This window comes from Uloborus diversus, chromosome 8 (genome assembly GCF_026930045.1).
Source record: "Uloborus diversus isolate 005 chromosome 8, Udiv.v.3.1, whole genome shotgun sequence".
NCBI lineage: Eukaryota > Metazoa > Arthropoda > Arachnida > Araneae > Uloboridae > Uloborus > Uloborus diversus.
The window spans coordinates 143,480,992-143,504,986 of record NC_072738.1 but is presented as its reverse complement, the minus strand read 5'-3'; the positions used below and the strand labels follow the sequence as shown (position 1 = coordinate 143,504,986).

The following is a 23,995-nucleotide window of genomic DNA, read 5'->3' as shown; positions in this document are numbered from 1 at the left end:
ATGGCTTCTCCGCCCCTGTTGATTAAGTGCTGAAAGGGAGCAAATAGGTATGGACGACGTTCCTTCGCAAGAATTGCAGGCGAGTGCAATGCGCGATACTCGCTTGCAATTCTTGCTTGACTTCGGCCATGTTTGCAATATTGCTGATGGAACTTTCTAATTAAATCAGGAAGGTGCCAAGCGGTTATACATACCTAAGTTTTCTCTCTCTTTCCAGAAACATGACAGGTTTTAAACGGGAAGATTTCTGAATTTTTCACGAGGCTTTAAAATCAACGGAACTTTCTCCAGCTTTGTTAAAAATATTAATTTGATCGTATAAAAACAATGAGTAAAAAATTATTTCCATTCTCTGCCACAGCAAAGCGTGGCTGGGTCAGCTAGTTATTTTATATTTTTATGTAAATAACTGCTCTTACTTTATTTATTTTATAATTTATTCAAAAAATTTCTTAGCAAAAATATTTGCGGAAGCTGATCAATATTTTTTGATTAGCCGGGGAAATTATTCGCATAAGCTGGGCATTCGTTTATCCGTTATCCGATTAAGCGGGGCTGACAGTAGCTATATTTTCAAAATTTCGTGACGATTTTCGCTTTATTTAATTTGTTCTTTTAAATTTTATTCAAATGCAGATCCTTATTCCAAATTTTCTAAGACGTCAATGAATGTTACAGTTTTCAAAATTAACCAGTTTTTATTTCAGCGTCTGAAACACGGATTCCTTTTTTTAACCGTGGTTATCAAAAGGCTGAGTAGGTCTTGGGGTCAAAGACATGGAATACTATCGTGGGTAGGGACGCCTCCGTATACGAGTTGAAACTTTGACAGCTCGTTCGACACAATTCCCGTGGACAAGTTGTAGGTTCTCGAACAAACATTACCTTTTATAGAAAACGATTTCAAGCGCGCCCTAGATAATCGTGCCCGCGCAATTATTCAATGTTCTTTTCCTACAGACATGATTCGATTTAATGTTACTCGTTTTTTTACATGCAGAATGTAATAATATAGATCAAGTGGCATAATTGTTCACATTTCAATTTCAGAACTGACCAAAACGGGATAGAAATTTTAAGTAGGTTACGAAAATTTTTGCTGATGATGCTTTCGTTTTCCTGACACAACGAAATTGGCTAGAAATGCAACAATAAATGAATAAATGTTGTTAATTTCAGAATTCATCAAAATGTGATGAAAATTTCAGGTAATATTCCGAACAAAGGTTTTGTTTCTGCATCGATTGCTTTTTTACTATAACCTCCACATTCATAGATCCCGGATGAAAAAAAAATGAGAAAAATTGAATTTTGTACACCTACTGACAAAAATGAAAGGGAATCGTCTGCAGTAAATGCGGAGGCCAAGTTATGCATGTTCGATATTTTATTGGCATTGAACAGGCCCGTATTTGGTGGGGTCTGGGAGGTCATCTACCCCGCCCCCTCCCCCCGCTTTAGAAAAACAATGTTTTTACAAATCAGTGGACGTGGCTTTTGTTGTTTTCCTTCAAAATTTTTGCATACACGCTTTGCGTCCCCCCCCCCCCATACACACACACACACGGAAAAAATTTGAAATCATGCGTCTGGTACGAAGAATTCTCATGTGTCATACGATCATATGAAAAAGATTTCGCACAATGAGATGTTTAGAATATCTTTCTCTACTTCGTATTTCTCAGGAAAGAATTTTATACTGATACATCAGACAAAAATGTAAAAATGTTCATTAATGGAACAAAAATTATTTCATCATTGTGAAATTCATTTAATAACTTCATTTGGATACTAATAGAACATACAGTTGCTGTATCACCCTCCCTTTTTCTCTCATTGTCAATGCTTGTTTTTGGTACACTTGTATACAATATTGTATCTTGCACCATCCCCCCCCTCCCCGTAAATAATTACTCCTCTGTAGCCATTTGCTGGGGAAAAAAAAAACAGTTGGTCATCATATCACGTAACACTTTAATTACGATTCTGGTTACCACAGTCGAAGACTAATCTTTGAAGGTTCGAAATTTCATGGTTATTTGACGCATGCGTTATTTACAAGTATATACATTCTAGTTCTTGACATAAAGAAATGGTGAACGTCCATCAATATTGTACTCTTAACATTATTTCAACATTAGCTGGAAAATAAGTATACTCAACTCTTAAACAAGGGGAAAACTTTTGATTCTTTTTTCCCTGTAACTCAATTTATCAAGAATAGAACCGAACTTCGAGAGAAAAGAACTCAAGTAGAACTTGTCTTGCCCATACAAACACCTTGTAGCGAACATCCCGAAATAGTTTCTGGCAAGAATAGCTTTTAATTTTCAAGCGTAGTACAAGTACAGCGGTACATAATGCAAATAAATGTCTGTTGTATTACTAAACCATTTTGTGAAGTATCTCAAAAACAGAAGAAAAAAAAATGAATATAATTACGATATACTGCATTCACGATTGCGATAGTAGAAAAACAAATATCGTTATTTGTCAGTTGCTACGGGTATCAAACTAATAAGAAGGATTTACCTTGTTTCAGGGGTGCAAGTGGACTCAAGTAAACTTTTCTGAAGATTAAAATTTTCAAATGCTCAATCCCCCCTCCCCCCGTAAAAACTCTCCAAATGTGCATGCAAAAATCATTGAAATCATTGTAAAACAAAAACATTTTGAAATTTTTTTTTCTTTTTTTAAATATCATTTTTCAGTTTTAGAATGATGCCAGACCAAAATTTTCGGAAACGGCAACCCAAAATTTTCGAAAATGTCGGATCACAAACACCCCTGTATTATTTATGACGTCTCAGCGCTCTAAACAAACTACAGTCTTCGGAGAGTGAAAACAACTAGTAATGGTGGAATACAAAATGCCATTGAGTCAGTGATGACAAACGAGGACATGTAAACAAACAGAAAGAGATTTATATAGCAGAAATTCTGCGATTAACTTTACGTCGCTTTCGTAGTTATGTGCTTGTACAATTTTGCGCCAAATTTGGCGAGAAATATCTAAATCTCTCAGAGTTTGAAAACTTTTCAAAACTATAGATCTAATGAAAAAAAAATTTCCAGTGCTTTGATCTGAAAGTATTAGTAAAACTGGTGATCCAGTACTTAAGTTTTCAGTTAGTTGATTGTGAGTTAAAGAGCTGTTTATCTTTGTTGCAAAGATCTCGTGCTGTTAGCTGTGTTTTCGTTTCGCCTTTGTGTTTTTATCGTATTTGGAAGCAAATACGCGTTTACTCTATGCCTACGGGGTTTTCATGAGATTTGTCTAATTGCTGGATAGTTTAACAATTGTAAAAACGTTACTTGTAGATACAAATTCTGTGCTTTTATAAGGAATGAATCCTTTTTCTGAGAACAACTGAACTAAAAGCGTCTTCGTAACAATACTTTTCTCATTTGAAAATAAAATAAAAATGTAAATAAAATTTAATTATAAAATTAAATGAAGTTGTTTTGGAGTTTTGTTACATTCTGCATCACGATTTGTTGTTATTCTGGGTGTTATAAACTACATTACAAGTGTCAACTGAAATTTGATTTTCTTCCAGATCCCTTCAGAATGTCTTTTGAACGCCGTCTGCCCCTTCTCCGCACGGATTTCAGTGTGGTCGACAGGGAATTCAGTTCCATCAGAGAAAAGTTCGACCAAGAGATGCGCCTCATGGAGGAAGAGATGAACCGATTCCGATCGCAGTTACTAGACCGCGAGGCACCCCCTCGAATCCAGAGCCACACAACATCGAGTGACGGCGCCACGCACAGAACAGAAGTGCGAACCTGGTTGGACGGCCTCAGTTCACCTCTCATACAGGACTCCGATGACGGGAAAAAATTGCGACTCAGATTTGATGTCAGTCAATATCAGCCAGAAGAGATTGTGGTGAAAACAGTAGACAATAAGCTTCAGGTGAGTTTCCAGCAGCAAAACTGACAATTTTGTAAAATGTAGGCTAGCAACAGTTATTGTTGTTGTTGTCGTGTGGCAGCTAGGCCTGCAATTTGAGGTGCGCTGCTTCACTTTTCCAACTGCACCGTAATTTGGTGTGAAGTCTGACTTTTACAGTACACATTGCCATAAGGACCTTTTATAGGGTAGGCAACCATTCACCCATTCACAGCAGAACAACACATTCCCACAAAGAAAGGACAAGGACAGGAGAGAGAAAGTACGTTCATGCCCGAGCCGGAATTCGAACCCAGACCTTAATAGGCATCAGGCACTGAAATCTTGACTCCATTACGCTGATGGTTTCTAAACAAACACAGATTAAATAGACTAGTTAAGTCTGGATACGTAAATAAAAGCTGTTCTCGATTTAACTGGCACTTATTTTGGACAACCATTCAAATATCTCAAAAATTTATTTTGAGGTACATATCAGTGTCAGGTGAGTTTTCAACACCAAAACTGAGCATTTTTTCAAAATGTAGGCAAGGGGCAGTCACTCATTCATGACTATACTTGAGGCAACGTTTAAATAGTGTGAGAAGGAGCTGTGTGGCCGTCACAATGCTGCCAGGTTAGATTTGACTAAATAAGTTAGACATAGACTAAATAAGCAAGTATCCGACAAATATATTTTGAACTATGTTCGGAAAACAGCGAACATTCAGCTTCACGTGAGATTCTAACAGCAAACATGAGCATTTATCAAAAAGGAAAGTGAGGAGCAGTCACTCATTTATGACTAATCGAGGGGCTGACATGGGGAAGACAGTAAGTCAAAAAGAAAATTTTACAAAGGAAGCAAAAAACGACAGACCAAGCACCAAGTACCGAGGACTATATGCAAGTACCATCTTCTGTCGCTTGTAGAAGCTAAACCATTTTAGCGATTAGCTTACTGTTTATTCTGTGTCATTGACTTGAGCGTTTACTAGTTTTTCCGTATAAAAACGAAAAACTCGAAATTTCTGACTTGCTATTTTCCCTATGTCAGCACTTCAAACATTTTCAAACACATACAAACATTAACAGACTAGTTAAGTCAGGGGACATAAGTCAAGGCTAGACCAGATTTACCAGACAATTCTTTCGAGTAGCTATTCAGGTATCTCACATATATTTTGTACAATATTTCAAGGTGAACTTAAAAGTATTTGTGTGGTAGTTCCTTTGTCGTTATCTTCGCAGAAAAAAACGAACTTTAAACCTCCTCTGATCGAGTCGAACGTTTCAGGGAAGAATCACATAGAATAATCGAATAAATATTATTTACTCCAGTTTACAATTATCTAATAAATAAGATCGTATAAATGATTGGAAGGGCTGGAAGTTGTAAAAAGAATGAACTTACTATAATGCATTACACAATTATTTAAAAAACGAAAATAATCTGATAGTCTATTTTGAAATAAATAAGTAATAGCATTGTGCTAGCAAAAGTTCAAACATTCAAATTGCCGATCCGCATTTTTCAAATCCAACGTTAAAACTTTCTAAGCATACCTTAATATTCTTTCCAATGAGTTTATACTTCTACGAAAGACAGAAGGATATTCAAAATTTCTCAAATTCTGAATAATTCTTCGATTTATTCTAAACACTAGTTACCCATAACCAGGGAAATGCGTTTAGGGCGATGCGGCGTTTTTGAGTATTTAAAATTTTGGACACATTTTTTTCGAGGTGCGGCGATTATGCCCATGCGGCGTTTCTTCCATAAATTATTGTAAGAAAATGGAAAATATGATTGTCCTGAATTTAACCCTGTTTTTACTGACGGCTTTCTGATACTGTAGCATGTGTTTTCGTGGTACGGGGCAGTTGAGCCTGATTACCTCAAAAACCTTTGCCTCCTTCCTCCCCATGCACTTTATGTCTGAATTTAACGTATTTTCGAAGTTAATCTTGTGGGGAGAACCCCAAAGAACTTAGGAATTTCAGATAAAAAAATCCCCAAGTGTCTAGACGTGGAGATGCTGTGAGTTTCGGATTCGAAGTTCATCAACTTCTATCGGTGTCAGATATTGTTGATGAAAAAACATTCCTCCTACAGTAGCAGTCTCTTCGTCTGCCGGGTGTAGGATTACAGTATAACTTGGTGGGGGTGAAGGGGGGTGAGGAAACAAGTTTCTAAAAAGTGTAGGATGGTAGAAATGTCATCAAGGGCGGTTTGAAAAATCAATTAAAACTTAATGTTTGACGCTTCTAACAATGAAAAAGAAACAAATTTAAAAATAATGAATTTTGCTAACCAAAAAACGCTTATAACCTTTTTTTTCTAGTGGATTTAGGTTATTGGACACTGCGTGTCCTGACGAAAACCTCGTTAGGGGTATTTTTTCAAGACCTTTCCAACAATATCATATCTGAAAAAAATTGGACCATCCATTCGCGTAGAAAGAGCCATTTAGGGCGAAAATGCGTTTTTAATTAATATCTCCGTTAATTAGCGTCTGATTTCAAAAAAATTTATTTATGACACTAAAATCTGGCAATAGCTACTGAACAAAAAAGAATGAAGAAAATCGGTTCACAAACAGAGGAGAAAATGGTAACGAAAACGCCTTGCCTATTAATGCTCATATGAATAATAGCCGATGATGAAGTAACCCGCGTGTTTCAACAATGAAACTCGCGCCACATCATGATAATTTGATAATATGTTTTGGTGATGTTTAACATGCAGGGAAACGCTTTATTGTGACAAGGCTGAACTGGATCCGGTAACTTAACAGTTTTACTTGTAAGACTTTCATTTTGGAAAAACGAAGATATAAAAACAATGAACGCTATCTACTGAAGTTTAGGGTTAATCCACTGGTGTTATTGTTAAAATTTCAAATCAAACTATCACCAAACAGGCAATTGCTTCGTTCAAATGTAGAAACAATTTTCACCCGTCATACGATGACGGGCGATTTTCTAGTATATACAGATTATTCATTTTAAATATATATATTTAAACCTTTGTACCGCTACATTCCCTCCTCTAGTATTTTCTTTTTTTTATTATTTCTTATGTTCTTCTATTCGTTGTGGCAACTAATTTACCCCAGAGGGACTTTAAAGTCCAATTCTACGTATAGCTGATCCACTGAAAAATTCAAAAAAATGTATTTAGCTGAGCTTCGAGCTGTATTCGGTATTTTTTCAGCCAGATTGTTTTGGCTCAATCTTTTTCTTATACGCACGATTAAGTGCTAAAATTAATGAAAGAAAAACTGATGCCAAAAGCATATTGGCAGCATTTCAAAATCTTTGCCTCATTTGGCATGAGAATTTCAGAACGAAATGTTGGATCTTTGAAGCTAATCGTGAAAAAATATTACTCTCTTTTTTTCTTCTTCTTCTTCTGGTGTGTGCATTTATGTTTTTCCCTAAGAGTAATAATTCACTTTTTTTAAAAAATCTTCTTTTGTCAAACGATTACGTATTTATTTTACTACTATTATATATGCGAAAGTTTGTCTGTATAGATGTATGGATGTTTGTTAATCTTTCACGCAAAAACTACTGAATGGATTTTGATGAAACTTTACAATAATATAGCTTATGCATCAGAATAACACATAGGGTAGTTTCCGTCCCGTTATGGGGGGCAAAACCCCCTTAGGGGGGCAATGAAACACAATTTTTGTATAAAGTCTCTAATATGGGGATGAAAAAATACTTGCACATATTAACATTATGTGTCCATCGAAAGCTCTGATTTTTCTGCTGAAGATGGCACCTGCTCGAAATTTCTAAGTAGAATAAAAAACGAATTATGAGCTTTTTAGTTCCATGTTCGAAGGCTTTCCTCAACTTAATACAGTATTTAGTGTATCATCTCAACTCCCTGTCGATAGCGACAGTTGTTGTACTGTTGACTATCTTTGCTTTTCGTGACTCTGTTCAAGGCTTTTCTCAAGTCAAATATTGAAGTAAGATTTTTAAACAAGATTGGCAAATAATACATGGATTTGGCTGATTATTTTCCATTTTAATGAAACTTTGAGGCAATTAATGGGGTTTTTTTAATTTATTTGTGTTGACTGTGTTTTTAATCGATCAACAGGAATCTAGCCATACTTTTTTTGTGGAATCATTTCAATAGCTAAGGCATTTGGCAATTTTTTCAACTGTCGCTGTTTTTGAAGCTAAAGACCACACAATACTGTTTCTCGGTTTTCACCATGTAACCAAATATATCCATTTCTTTAATATTTCGTTCTTTAAATTTGTTAACACGTAAAATAATTCGCCAACTAAATTAAGCAAATCCATAAACAGTACAAAAACTTCCATTAATTTGTCTTTGCGCACAATTTCAAAGAATTGCCAAATTTTTACTATTTATTGGAAACATCTCGGGTAGTATCATTTTATAATCAAATCACTAGAAGTATCTCAGTATCTGGCGGCACTATCTCTTTGATGAAAATTAGTAACACACAGTTTTACAAAGTAGGGAGGGGGAGCCTCATTTAAAGTATCCCAAAACGGTTATCGCAGATTTAATAACATTTTAAATCGCAGTAAGGGATTACGGGCGGCTACATTTTTTAAAAGTTGTACTTTAATAGCAATATTGAGAAGGTTTTAGATTATGTTCAAAAAAAAAAAAAAAAAAAGATAAATCTTTTTAAACAAGTGATGTTTAGTTTCATATTTTTGAAATTCCTCAAATTTGTATATGCTTAAATATCGTTTTTTCGATTCTAAAAGAGTACTATTTTGTTCTTCATACTTATTGCCATTTTACTTTTATGGGTAAGGAAAAAGCTCTATTTTTACTTTCTTCTATATCTAATATATAGAAGAAAGTATTGGATTCGTGCAAATTTTCGAATTTCGAATTTTGACGGATTCGAAAGTTTTGAGGTGTGCTGAGTCCATTTCGACCATTTTTGGAAAATGTCTGTCTGTCTGTGTGTGTGTGTGTGTGTATGTATGTGTGTCACGTCTGTGTGTGACCAGTTTTTTGTGGCCGCTCTACAACAAAAACTACCGCATGAAATCGAACGAAATTTAGTACACATATGTGCCCCTATGTGAACTTGTGCCATTAGTTTTTGGCGCGAATTCCTCCAAGGGGGGTGGAGCAATGGGACGTTTTTCGAGTTACGCGTGCTTGCTATTCCTCAGGAAGTAACTGGCGGAATCAAACAAAATTTGGTCCATATGTTGCCATTAACAGGAACAGGTGCTGATTCAATTTTGGTGTCAATAACTCAAACGGGGGTTGAGCTATAGAACGTTTTTTTGTCGTCAATTGTGACTGCTGTATCTCAAGAAATAATGAATGGAATGAAAGAAAAATTTATCGGCAAGTAGCCCTTAGTGGGTATAAGAGGTGATTTTATTTTGGTGTCAACAGCTAAAAAGGGGGGTAGCGCAATCACCCGTTCTTTTTTTCCATTGTGAGTGCCCTATCTCAAGAAGTAATGCTGCGTTCTGGTTGAAATTTGGAATATATGTGAATCCATATGTAAACAGGCTTTGGTTCAATTTTGACGCCGATCGCTCCAAGAGGTGTTGATTTTTTTTTTTTTTTTTTTGCGAATAAAAATAGCTTTATTAATGCAACAATAAGAAAGATAAATCGCAATAGATTGTCGTCTGCGCATTTCTCGTGATTTTAATTGTATGGAAATGATCGGAAATATTATCTCAATGATTTAAAATTTTTAACTGTTGCCATCTTATGTTTGTTAACAAATAAAATATTTGTAATTAATTCAAGCAAGGCTTTTAAAATAACTTTCAATTTTCGCTCTTTGCTTTGCTTTTGCAATAATTCAGACATTGGGATGGTCGTCAAGTTTCTGCATGTGTCATTTTGTTTTTGTTGGGAATATTGCTTCCTCGTCAAGCATGGGGAGGGATCAGAAAAAAAAAAAAGAAAAATATAGAAGAAAGTTTCGTGATGGCCACAACATACTAGTTAATCACGTCAAAGCGCTGTGTTTTGAGTTATTTCAGTTACAGCAAAGAATGAATAAAAGTAGCGATTGTTTCTCATAATTATTACAGACCCAGGCAACGCAGAGTATTTTTGCTACATGCAATTATCTGGTAACTAAATAAAGTTATGAAATAGAGTCTACCCCTCTACCCCCAGTTACCGTCGAAGAAAGATTTATTTTTGGTATAACTTTGATATACACCCCCAAAAATTACGCGCCAAATCTGGCATTTCCTACGGACTTTTTAGGGTTGCTGTTTCTTATTTTGGTGTTGCCAATTTAGTTTTTTTCAGCCTTTTAGGTTTTTGCTGTTGCCAAATTAAGTATTTTCTTGTATTTTGTACCATTTTTTGAGTTTTTTTAAAGTTTTGTGACAACAATTTTTGTGGCAACAAAGTTTTGTATCAACAAAAACAAAAAAGTCGCCAATTTTCCGATTTGGGGGGGTATATCAAAGTAGTTCCTTATTTTTCGCCAAGACCGCCAAATACATGCAAAACGTTTTCTTTATAGCATCTTCTGTTCGGAATTAAAAATTACATCTTATGAATATAGATTAACCAAAAATTTTACGCAGTTTCATAAACTTGGCAAATCTCTGGCGAATGTATGGTACTGTAATCCTTTGGCGATAAATAATTGATTTGGATTTATTATTTTACATTTTAACGCTGCTTTTAATTGCAAAAATATAAAATGAAACTAAACAAAATGACATTTTAAAACTTATTTGATAGGCATAGTTATGATAACGTGTTCGGGATCGGGACGCATGTTCAAAAATTTTGGCTCTACAGCCCTTACAAAAGTTACATTAAAATGTAAAAATTCCGCCAAATTAATTTTGGTTTAAAGATTATTAAGTACTATAAGGTATTGAAGTTAAAATTAATCCACCAAATTAGTGAAACAACACTCTTAAATAACATTATAACTACTATTAAAATGTAAATAAATCCACCAAATCCATTTTTTATCTCCAGTCTTACCAGGCGACTACTTTAGTGCATTGGCGAATTACTTACAATTTTTATGAAACTTTTCATTTTCTTTTTTCTTTTTTGTGTGTGTATTTTTAAGGGTTAATGATGCTAATTAGGATTTCATGGAATTAATGTCCTTATTTTAATGGCGACAATGGAGAATATTGTTCTTTCTTTCCTTTTTTCCTTTTATTTTGTTTTTGTTTTTTATCCTATCGGACCTGTATTAATGAAGATTTTTGGAAATAATCATAACTGAGATCATCAGAGGAAAATGTTATTTGAAAACGTTGATAGAGACCATCCTCATAGAGACTTTTGGGATTTTTTCTCTTTGCGAAATGAGAAGTTTTTTTGTACTATTATCCTCATTTAAATGGAAACTTAAAAAAAAAAAAAAAAACTGTTGTGCTTAATCTGATTTTAATGGTATTTTTATTTTGAACTTTTTCGTATTGTAATCAGGACCGTTTACGTTATTTAGAAACAGTTAATTTCCACCTGATGGGGATTTCAAAGGTTTGATGTTCTCACTCTAAAGGAATAGTATTAGAATCAGGATTTGTAGTGATTGTTGACCCTATTTTAGGACGATTTCTCCTGGTAAGAAACTATACATTATACAATAATTTAGATAGCCGGTGTAGCGCTGGATATTAGTTGACGGAGATCGGGATTATAAGGGAACTGTTTCACTTTATTTAAGAATTGTTGACCTCACTCAAATTGGATTTTTTGAGAATTACCCAAACTAACTTCTTTAAAACTCCTGAACGTTTTCATGATTTATTTTGTTATATTGTGTGATTTTTCCAGTTTCGCCGACGTTCACTTACCCCCATGTCCCCTTTCCTCTGATTTTCAGTTTTAATCATACCTTTTGATACATTTAAGGGGGCAGGCAATTTGAAATGTCGACGAAACTGGAAACAAACCATTTTATTGGTGGGCAGTTCTCAAAAGGTGGGAACAAAAAAGTTAACTTTGAGCAATTTCAAAAATTTTCGACTTTGACATCAATTTTGATTTTATTCTATAGTATGCATACCTAGAACACAATATATGAACATGAAAAGACAGCAGGTATTTGTAAAAATTGTTAATTAGCAAATTAAATCAGCAGTCTGTAGGTAACAGACTTTGGACATTGTTGTCCTGTAGGTAACGGATTTTGGACATCATCATAACGTAAGTTTCACCATTTTTGACAATTGTTAATCTGATTTTTAACTTTTCCAATGAAAATTTTATTTACTACTTTTTGAATTTTGCAATTTAATAATAAAGAGGATAATTATTGAAATACTTGAATGGCTATACATGCTGCTCCTTACATATAATAAAGTTTTGGAATGATTTTGAAGAAATTGATGCAAAGTTAAAAAAAAGCTTCAAATTAAAAATAATACAATTGTAAAAAGTGACATCAGTTTTAATAATGAATATTTTTTCTAATGTCATACGGATTAAAATGATGTCTAAAAAAATTATTGAAGAAAGAAATTCGTATTTCTATTTGGAGATCGTTAAATTATGTTTCCAAAAGAAAGAAGAGAAAAAGAATTCTAAAATAATAAAAGCGGGGGAAAAAAAAATGCTAGCGCAGGTGATAAAGTCGCCAAAACTGGTACAGCTGACGGTGAACTACATTTGTCAAAGTGGAATTCTCCTCTGGTAACCTTTAGCTTATCGTATACTGTGCTGTCGCCAACGGAGGTTTGCTTGGCGATTTTAGCACAAAATGGCTTTCGGTTCGATCATAAGTAGCCATGTTTCTACTGTAATTTATGTATTGTTCAATGTGTAACATGTTAATTATGCAAAATACTAATGGATGAAAGAAGATAGCATTATAATAACCTTTTTTATTGAGGTTAGAAGACAGTAGATCATCAAAAATTTTGAATAAATGGACAGAATTTATCGGCGTCAAGATCGTAACGCCATTTGGACATCTCACATGTACGTTAAAAAAAAATTATTTTACTTCTAAGATACTGCATAAAAGCTTATGAAAACACTTTTAAACAATTAAAAATTGATTCTGAGGCTCGATAAACACCTTTAAAATGAAAACATCATATATTTAGTTCTCAAAAAATAGCATTGTAAAGATCGTAAATTTTGGACATGCATCAAATTTCAGACTTACTATTTTCTAAAATTGTTTACAAAGTGAATAATCTGTCTTTACTCTTGTTATTTGTGTAAAATATTAACAAAAAATTATTCAGTGTACGATTCATACCTTTAAATTTTTTTTGAAACGTATCGAAATAATTTTAAAAAATTTTTCTTTAATGGTACATTTGCTCAGTTAACGTTTTGGTATGTCCAAAATTGCGCCTTTTAGCAAAGAAAATATTTTTTTAAGGGCATTTAAAGAGCATTTTTTCCATAATTTATGTCAATTCTTGTCTCTATACAGTATTATAATTTAACTCAAAATTTTTTGAGTTAATTAAAACGAAAGTTATTTGGTGTTGAAGCTTCAAAGTTGAGGTCTGTGTTTGCTCCCACCTTTTGAGAACTGCCCTGGTAACTATTTGACTTTCTGCCTGTGTTGATCATTAACTTGAATCGATTGAAAAAAAACTATATCAACGTGAGCGAAGCCGCCTGGTAAAAGCTAGTGAAACATAAATTAAAACATGGGGTAGAGTAAATGGCTAGTTACGGGCATGGTAAGGTTTTTTTTAAAATTTGGATTGTTGTTTAAATGTGATGTTGCAGTACTAGTTCACTGGATTTTCGTCAATAAAAAAAGGGAACCATAAAAGTACCAAAACAGCTGCATGTTTTAGCTGGCACGAGAGATTTTTAAAATCTTTTGTTCTAACTTAACTAATTTTCTATCAGAGCTCTATGAACTGTCGAAAAATTCGAATTCAACATCATACCTCTTTTGATGATTTACGTTTTCTGATACTCAATTTATTTACTGTAGCAAGTATAGTTATCGCTACCGGGGAATTAATCTACGTTTTTATTTTGTTAAGAAATGATCTCTATATGATTGGTTTACTAGGAAACTTACAACGAGCAGTTTTGATCACAATCTTCGAGTTAGACAATCGCAAACAACCTTCTATAAACATCCTTCACACATGGACGCAGGGGTGCCCTCCCCCCTTACGGCAAAAGCGCAACCCCCCCCCCCAAAAAAACTGAGGAAAATACCCCTCAAAACACCCCTTCCCTAAAAATTTCAATGTCGCAGACTGCGCCATGATCACCCCTAGATGGGCACCCCTGAAGGACGGATACAAGGGAGGGGCGATGGGAGCGATCGTCCCTCCTTTGAGGAATTCTGCACCGGCAGATTTCCCGAATTGAAGTCCTGAAACGCTAGTGAAGACCATTTGTGATGGGAAAAGAAAGGAATTGGGTTTGGATCTCTTTCCCGGAAGCTTTTTCGGAATTGAAATTTCAAAAAGACAACTTTAAACAATTTTTGGCGGTATTAAGAGAAGGAGTCTGAAGACCTCCTCCCGTGCATTTTTCAAATTTAAATCTTAACTTCTTTAAGATTTAAGAGAACTCAGGTAGTGTTCAGGGATTTAACGGGTTCAGAGACTATTTCCTCTGGAAATTTTTCAAAACTGAAGTTTCATAAAGCTCAATTTTAGACGAACTTCGATGACGTCAGGAGGAGGGAGTTTCGAGAAATTCTCCAGAGTTATTACGAAATTTAGAGAAGTTCTAAAACAAAATTTTAGAATAACTCTGACAACGGAAAAAGTCTGGGGGCCTCATTGGTTAAATCTCTATAATTTAGTTGTTTTAGATAAAATGCTTTGGCAGCCCCCCCCCCCCCGGCAAAGTTTGAATAAACCAGATACGTAGTAACAAGTAAGTTTAAAAAAATCAACCGCCCCTTCCTTGAAACATTTCTGGAACCGTCCTTGCCTGGGATTGAATGGAAGTCCGTTGAATAAAAAGAATTGACGCCCCCTCCCCCTCTGATGTGAAATGATCGTTTTTCTTTGTATAAAATGCGTACACACTTTTTCAAAAAAAAAAAAAAAACCATCATAATCCATCCGTCTAACGAAAAAAAAAAAACATCCCGTGGAACATTCAAAAATCATCCTCAGAAAAAAGAAGAAAATGTCGTACATTTCGCTCGGATAAAAACAAATCAAAAGTTTCTTTTCTTTCAAAACAAATCGCCAAAACAATGAATTACAATAACGGTTGCCTTAAAACAATAATCCTAGACTGAACCTGCTCAGCACCTAACGTGCCAAGCGACCACGCTACCGGGACCCAGCCTTTTTGCGAGTGAAGCGGATGTTTTTTCTTTGGCAATAATAAATGTTTCGCCAAACAAACAAAAAGGTATAAAATTACATTAACAGTAGATTTCAAATCTTTATATATTAAGAGCTGAGTTGCCCGGCTTTTCCCGGTCCTACCATGAGAATAAAAATTGTGTCAAGTGACATATATTCAATAATCGGGCTTAAATTATAAAAAAAACATGCAAAATTACCCTTACAAACAAAGATGACATATATTAAAATACTTTTAAGAAATTAAAATGCGAAAGATGGATTTTAAAAGCGTAATCATGGAAACATGAAATAAAATAAGTTTGAGTAATTAAATGCAAAATAAAGGAAATAAACAATGGATTCAAAAAGCATAACCGTGGAAACGTGAAAATAAAATGGTTGACAACTTGAACAAAATGACACATTTCGAAATTGATTTAAAAACGCTTGTAACTTTTTTCCCTTTGAAGATAGAAGCTAATTTTTTCGACCATAGGTCCAGAGAGATCTGGAGTGAAAAATGTCGTTTTTTCCAATGGTGTCAAAAAGAAAACTGTGGGACAATTCCTTCACTTTTTACTGATAGATTTAATGAAGAAAGTAGTGCCTGAATTTCAGCAAAGCCTAAAATAGTTCGAGCTAAAAACGCAAATTACTCCCGCCGTAATTAAGTTAGAGCATTGAAACAAATTGTTTAGAATGCGGAAAATTCTACCCTTTTCAACAATATATAATATTAATATGTGCAAGTAATTTTTCACCCCTTTAATAGCCAATAATATTCAATTACGTGAAATTTGCGCCTAAATTGGAATAAAAAAAGAACTATTTATCGGATTTTTTCGAATTATAGTCTATGTTACTCAGTAAGAAAGCACCTTTCATGTAGTGAAAGAATTTTTCAAATAGGTGCAGTGGTTCCGGAGATTACCTCGAACATATAAACACACAAAAATCCGCCCTCTCTCTTTATAATATTAGTAAAGATGTTACTCAGTAAGAAAGCACCTTTCATATAGTGAAAGAATTTTTCAAATAGGTGCAGTGGTTCCAGAGATTACCTCGAACATATAAACACACAAAAACCCGCCCTCTCTCTTTATAATATTAGTAAAGATTTTTTCTCCCGTACTTGATGGTTTGTTCCTTCAGCCATACTCAAAGGATAAAAAGCATCCTCAGATATTAAGTGTAAAAAACTAACTACCAATTCAGAACATAAGGAAATCCCGCTGCAACATCCCCCATATGAAAAAGAATAAAACAATCGAAAGGATATCGTTTAGAAAAATGATAAAGATAAAAACAGTTGCCTGAATAAGCGAAAATCACCCCCCCCCCCCTCGTTGACGTAAAATAACACATTCTTCAACTAAAATAACTAAAAACTCTTTAAAAACCATAAAAAAATCTTTGCAGTTTGAAATATTTCACCAAATAAACAAAAAATACAATAAATTACATTAACAGTAGCTTTAAAATGTAAACAAATGATCACGCAACTCTATTGTTTCCAGCCAAAGTCGCCAAGCCACCACGTTACTGTAATCCAGCCGATCAGTGAGCGAAGCCAACTCTGACCGATTAGTAGTCCGATCTTTTGAACGAAAACTTTTAAAACTTCATATATTGCCTAATTTGTTCTTTCCACCAAAGATAAAGATCTTCCACTGCACTGACCTTGGTAGATTTACGGTAACCGGGTCGCGTTGGCGTATTTTTTTTTTAAACTGCCAAAGTTGGCACCTACGACTAAAGTAAACAAAGTACTACAATGTAAACAAAGGATATCATCTAATGAGAGTTGACCCAAAGAAAAGGAGCGGATCTTCGGATTGCTTAAACTATCACCTTGGTAACTACAACTGTTTTTCTTTCTCTGATCGCAACCGTAATGAAAAAAAAACATTAAAATTCTTTTTTCCTTTTTAAAATATTGCAAAATATGGAAAGAAACAAATGATTAAGCCTTTTTTTTTTTTCTATAGAACTACAGTGGCTCCCAAAAGTCTTCGTACACCTACGACTTTCAACGAAATAGGCCCCAATCCATTGGTTAGAATTAATATTTCGGAATGGGTATTTAATTATAAGATCTATGATCAATTTTTAACAAAACTACATGAAAAGTTTTTTAAAAATATTAAAACTTAATTTTTTAAAAATCAAAAACCAAAAAGTGCCGGAAATTTCCTCTTACAAAAGTCTTCGTACACTTTATAAAATGTTTATATCTTATTGAATAATCTAACTTTTTATTAAGTTATTAATTAGTAGAATACTATTAGTAGAATACTATACTACTAGAATATTATTAGAAGTTATTATCATACAGTATTCATAACACCTTTTAAACGTCTGGGAATAGATTTCATTCTTTTTCTTTCTTTTTTTTGTGTAATTTCTGAGAAAGTGTTCAACCACACTTCGAGTCTTACTGTTTCTAGCTCTATTTTCGTTTTAAAGCCCTATTTTCGAAATCTAGCCTCCAGATATCTCTAAATACGTTACATTAAGTTAAAATCTGGAGATTGAGGGGGTATTTTCTAAACTTTAGGACAATTTTTGAGGCACTAGACGCAAACGTTGAAAACCGTGTGCTTCTTATCGTTATCTTGATAAAAAACAAAGTTGTTTCCAATAACCAAATTTTCGGCTAAGAGTTCAAAATTGGTTTTTAAAATATTTAAAGGAACAGCATGATTCATTATTTCATCAAAAAATTACAAACTACCAAGTCCTGATGCTGATATGTACCCTCACACTAGAAAACCTCCACCGTCCTGATTAAATGATCCAAATAAGTTCTTAAGATTAAGTTCCTAATTTTTTCTTCTACATACAGTTATACAACAATTTAACCAAAAATGTTAAATTTATTTTTATCTGTAAGTTAGACGTGATTCTAAAACGTTTTTAGCTTATTTATCATTGATTTTGCGGCGAAAAGCGTAAGCTTTCTGTTTTTCGCACGACCAAGAAAATTTCTGCGGGAAGAGGTCCCATTTAATCCAGCTAATCAGAGAACTTGGCGAACAATTTTAGGTGAAAATTAAATGTAAAATGTTTCATTTAACTCTGCAGAAACTTTTACAGCACTCAAATGTGTATTTTTCATAAATTTTTTAACTTTAAATCTCCGATCACGTTTTGTCAACTTTTCCGGTTGACCTTTTCTTACCTTGTTTTCGGTCCGATTCCTTTCCTTAAAGCATTTTATCAAGCACTTTACTATACAAACAAATAAATTAACTAATTTAGAGACCTTTCAAACCAGTTTACCACTACTGTGGGAAAAAAATTCAAATTTTGAATGGTGCTCGTGGGTTTTTACGAATACCAGCCATTTTACAGTAATAAGCACAATATTAAGGAATAAATAAACAAAAAATTAAAGCCAAATGACTCTTAAGTGTCAACGCAGTGCAAAAATATTAATAAAATGGCATATGATAATTTTAATCATGAATTTATTCGAAAGTATTTGAGTGTACGATGACTTTTGTGGCGTGTTATTTCTCTGTCTCTTCGTTTTCTGACCAATTTCAAAAAGAAGATCCGTCAATATTTTGAAAAAACCAATGGGTTGTATTTAGAATGACATAGGAATGATGTGAAAAAATATTGAAGTTCATATTCGAATTCAGTTTCGAGTTATATTGATTTTTCTAAAAAATTTCAAAGTGTACGGACACTTTTGGGAGCCACTGTATATCATTTTTCTTATTTTGAAATTAAGTTTGCAAAAAATATACAAATGAGAAGTAACGTTTTTCAAGATGTTAGCAAAAGCATGGGAATATAAAGCTCAGATCTACACAGACGAATTTTTGAGACATTAAAAGAAACGTGTTTAGGATTCGATACTAACAATAGCGAAATGATGGAATTTGACTCCCCCCCCCCCCAGTGGAAAGCAAATAAGCAAGCTTGTACAAGAAAGTTTAAATACAACGCATGACATAAATGCTAAAAAGATATTTATAAAAATTTGACGATAGTGCTCTTTACGTTCCCATTGCAGTAATATTAAACTCATTTTTTTTCCTTCAATTTGATACATTTTTTAAATAAAAAAAATATTTAGAAGCGGAAGTGTAGGAAAAGAAATAAAGTATCATGGTGTATTTGAACGAAAAGGTTCCTGAAGTGTATGGTGTTACACTTTTTATCAACATGTTTAATTTCCTATGGAACATTGAAATGAAACACAAATTTCTACCAAAATTTAACAACAGTAAAATTTGAATAGAACACGACATTAGTCTGAAATAATCTGAGAAAAAGCCATTAAAAATACCTATTGTTTAATTAACACTTAAAACGATCTACAAAATAAGTTAAATCACATCAAAAGATCCATTACGAACGTTATCATAAGTAAAATTGAAATTCTAACTTACTGAATTAGTTATTATGATAATAAATAAATTTTAAGTTTAAGATAAAACAATAAAACATGAAGGAAATAACTTACTGCGAACAAACACATTCCAAAAAAGTATCCAAAAGGTATGAATAACTAATTTTTAATTCTAAAACTTAAAAAAGTTAAAAGTGACAACATTTCGTGATGTAAAATTTCATAAAATGTTTCGAAGATCTAAAAATTGAAAAAGAACAGTATGTTGCCAATTTTCAGAAAAAAAAACTTTGAGAAAATTAAAAATATTATTCTATGGAATTAAAAAAAAAAAAAAAGATTTTTTGGACAAATAAATTACAATTCTGTAAAGGTGAATTCCGAAATAGTTGATTGGCCAAACGAATAGCAAATCTGCTTTGGTGTAGGGTTACCAAAATTGCTCCGTCGCCAGGGTATGGTAGTGGGTTGCCAGAATGAAATATTTATCGCCGCGACCCGGTTATCGTAATTCTACCATACTGCGCTTTATCTTCCCACGTTTATGTTACCATCTTAAAAAAAAAGTTACCTCTCATTTGTCTTTTCTGCAAACTTAATTTCAAAGTTAAAAAAATAACAGAGTTCTATATAAAGAAAAATAGGCTTAATCATCTGTTTCTTTCCATATTTTACAATATTTTAAAAAGGAAAAAAGAATTTTAATGCTTTTTTCTTTCTTTCTTTACGGTTGCGATTATAAGAAAGAAAAGGTTAATAAACAGTTATAGTTACCAAGAAGGTGATAGTTTGAGCAATTCGAAGCTCCGCCCCTTTTCCTTGGGTCAACTCTCATTAGATGATTTCCTTTGTTTACATTGTATTACTTTGTTTACATTGAGTAGTAGGTGCCAAATTTGGCAGTTTTTGAAAAAATATGCCAACGCGACCCGGTTACCGTAATTCTACCCATGCTTGCCACAACTTAATTACACACAAAAAATTTGATCAAAATCGGTTCAGCCTTACGGTGACAAACGTCCGCACAGAAGATTTTTATATATTAAGATACTTGCGTATGGCTTTATCCTTCAATTTCTAAAGAAAAAATTAAGAAAAAACGGAATTCCGCTTTTAAATCATTCCTGATTTTACTCCTAAGATCGGTAACGTTTTGCCGCTTTTTTTTTCTGTAAACAAACTCTTTATAAAGGAAGAAAATGAAATTTCATAATCATGTTTACGAACTAGAATGAACAATGATCATATTTCTGTATAAAAGAAGTTCCTTCTCGCGACTTTTTAAAAATGGTTCGTTTTTGAGAATCTCTGTTATCTTTTGCTTTTATTCCCTGTACTAACATTAATAAAATTGCATGCAGGTTTCTCATTTTTTGCTTCCTTACGTTTCTTTTAAGGTTTTATATTACCCTTTTTGCTTAAAAAAGAGCTCCATTTTACTTGCAATCAACTATACAAAAAACTCGTGAATAGGAAATTCGTCTTTTCAAGCACTCTTCGAACAATCGATCGTTTACTCCAATTAAAACTTCAAACTAACGGGTAGATAATATACGATTGTATCAGGATGTTTCTGGCTATATTTCATCATTGTTTTCCAGTCGATCTGTATCGGGGTGATAACAAGAAATGACGGTCGTAAACGTCGCATCGGCAGAAAGGCCGCACCAGAAATTACAGTGATTGTTATTCTTTAAAATTCTAAACAAGTAACCGGAAAAAACAAAAACATTACTAGTTTTTATTGAAAATTTGCACATTAACATGGCATGCAAGGGAATCATGGAAATCAAGGAAATTGTTTTTAAAAAATTGTAATATTCATTCTGTTACTGAGAATAGTTTCATCTACATTCAATTTTCATTTGCAAATGTCCCTTTTACTTCTTTTATTTTATTTTTTTTTATTTATTTTTAAGAAAAATACATTACGTTTGAAAACAAAAACTTTGTACAAATGAAATCCAAATATATTAAAATTTGAAACTTGTGGGGTACATACGCAGAAACTTAAAATAAAAAGTTTCATTAATTGTCACTTCCCTCGTGTTAGTAAACAGCATCAAAATTAACAGCATGAAACCAAAATGAAATTTTTGATATAATATTTGGATCTTTTCACAGGTGCAAGCAAAGCATGAAGAGAAGTCAGACACCAAATCTGTTTATCGTGAGTACAACAGAGAATTCCTCCTCCCTAAAGGAACCAACCCAGAAATGATCAAATCTTCTTTGTCAACAGATGGAGTACTCACAGTTGAAGCGCCACTTCCAGCTCTGGAGGGAATACATATGATCCCAATAGAAAACAAATGAACACTCAATCTTACTCAACATTTAGAACAATATGTGGTCTATAAAATTCATGGTGTAACCTCTCGAATAAACATTCATGGTGTAATTCTCTTTACTCTGTCGAGAAATATGTTTTTATGAACATTAAAGTTAATTATTTTTTTCATATTCCAGAAAATTTCCCCCAAGAAGAAATACACAAATGTGCTGAATGTATTATATTTCTGAAAAAGCTAATTTCATAATATTCTTTAATACTCCAACTATTCTTATCACTTTTACTTGTTGCAGTAATAAAAGAATTTAATATCAAACTATGTTTTCGTATTTCTTTTCACAAAGTGGATAAATTTACAAACAATTTACACTCTTATATACAGGGTGTTCAGTTTTAACCTGCAAGACCTCAATTTCTGCAACCGTTACTAGCAACCGTCCTAGATGTATACTTCCAATTGCAAAAATGTTCAAAATCAGATGCAGACTTAAAATATTGAAAGTTTGGAAAATGAGTCAAAAAATAACAAACTGAACTTTTTATTAGGACTATAAAAATCTTTAAAACTTTACATGTCCTACCGAACATGTTTGTCTAAAAGGTACATGCCCGAATAAACTTTTGCATGCCTAGGTTTTTTGTAATTGTATAATAATAAAAATAATTGAGTTTGTTATCTAGCATTAATCACACAAAAAATTAATTTCACAGTTTTATATCTGAATCCAGAATTATTTCAATATTCAACATTAAAAAAAATTTAAATAAATAGTATATAATAATTCATTAAAATTAAAATCAGAATTTTTACATGCCCCAGGCATGTTGGGCAATATAATTTTCGAGCCCTGCTTTTTATACAGGTTTTAGGTCCCCTAACTTACGTTTAGAAAAATAATCTTCATTGAAAACTATTATTGACACAAAAAACTTCACATTTGTACGACTAAAACTTAAGGAGATATTCTAGTTCAAAGTTTCAAGGGACCATACAGAAAATGAGATTGGAACGTATTGCCCTTTCAGAAGAATGACAGGTTGTTAAAGTTTTTAAAAAAAAAGGTATATTTTTCATTGCTATTCAAAAATTCATGCAAATGTTATGCCGTGATATGCAAAAGTACACTGCAAAACCTCGAACAATTTGAAAAACCACACTCTGCACACGTATAATTTCAAACACTTGTTAACTGCTATATTTTCTGCTCTCAAGAGGTGTTATTGTAGGCGAGTGTAAAGTGGTGTCTGTCACAAAACGCTGCTTTCCATATCTAGGTGAATATTGGTCATACTAATTTCAAACTTTCTGTATCAATAATAGTTTTCAATGAAGATTATTTCTCTAAACATAAGTTAGGGGACCTAAAACCCATATAAAAAGTAAAGTTTTGTATTTTTTGACTCAGTTTTCAAACTTTCAATATCTTAACTCTGCATCTGATTTAGAAAATTTTTGCAATTGGAAATAGGCATCTAGAACTAACGTTTGCATAAATAGAGGTCTTGCAGGTTAAAACCGAACACCTTGTATACATTTTGCTTTCATTCCTTATATCAAACATCCTAGGCTGATGAAAAAATGTCTGAAATCTGTCCAAGATTTCAAGTTAGACATGGTGACTCCACATGCACATACATACCCACATAAAAAAATACATATGAGTGATTTTCTCCGCATTTGAAATTTTGATAGTGACCCATTCCATTTCAAATCGGGCAAGCAGGTCTGAAAAGTGCCATGTGACCATCATAGATATTTTTAAATTTACAACAGAGACATACAAGTTATCCAAAAAGTTTTTTTAAAGATATTTTTTTCACCAGTGCCAATCTTTTAAAATTCAGCACCAAATTCACTTTTTTCTGAAAGCAAATTAAACACTCCTTTGGCCACTTTTTCAAAAGTATTTAACTGTTTAATAATTTAATTTCGGAAACTTAGGTCATAAAAAGGGTACAGAGTTTAAAGATTAACAAGGATTTGAAACTAAAAATTTAAAACCCCCAACCCTGATGGATAACCTTATATTAAGACGAATCCTGCAAGTTAGAACGATATTAAATTCGAATACATTTTTTTTTCTAAATTAATTGGGAAACAGAAAAGGAAAGATAAATAATCACAACTATTTAAGTTTACTAATATCGCAAAAAACAGAATCAAGGAAGAAAA

The 23,995-nt window shown here is 33.1% G+C and overlaps 1 protein-coding gene across 1 annotated transcript in view; it reads left to right on the top strand.

Annotated features, from left to right (window-relative positions):
- LOC129228203 (heat shock protein beta-1-like) overlaps positions 1–22,138 on the top strand; it is a 54,552-nt gene extending 32,414 nt beyond the window's left edge. Inside the window, exons 2-3 of the mRNA XM_054862870.1 lie at positions 3,561–3,919; positions 21,654–22,138. Of these exons, the coding sequence (XP_054718845.1) occupies positions 3,572–3,919; positions 21,654–21,845 (540 nt within the window). The 5' untranslated portion in view covers positions 3,561–3,571 and the 3' untranslated portion in view covers positions 21,846–22,138. The remainder of the gene's footprint in view (positions 1–3,560; positions 3,920–21,653) is intronic.
- Positions 22,139–23,995: the final 1,857 nt, after the last annotated feature.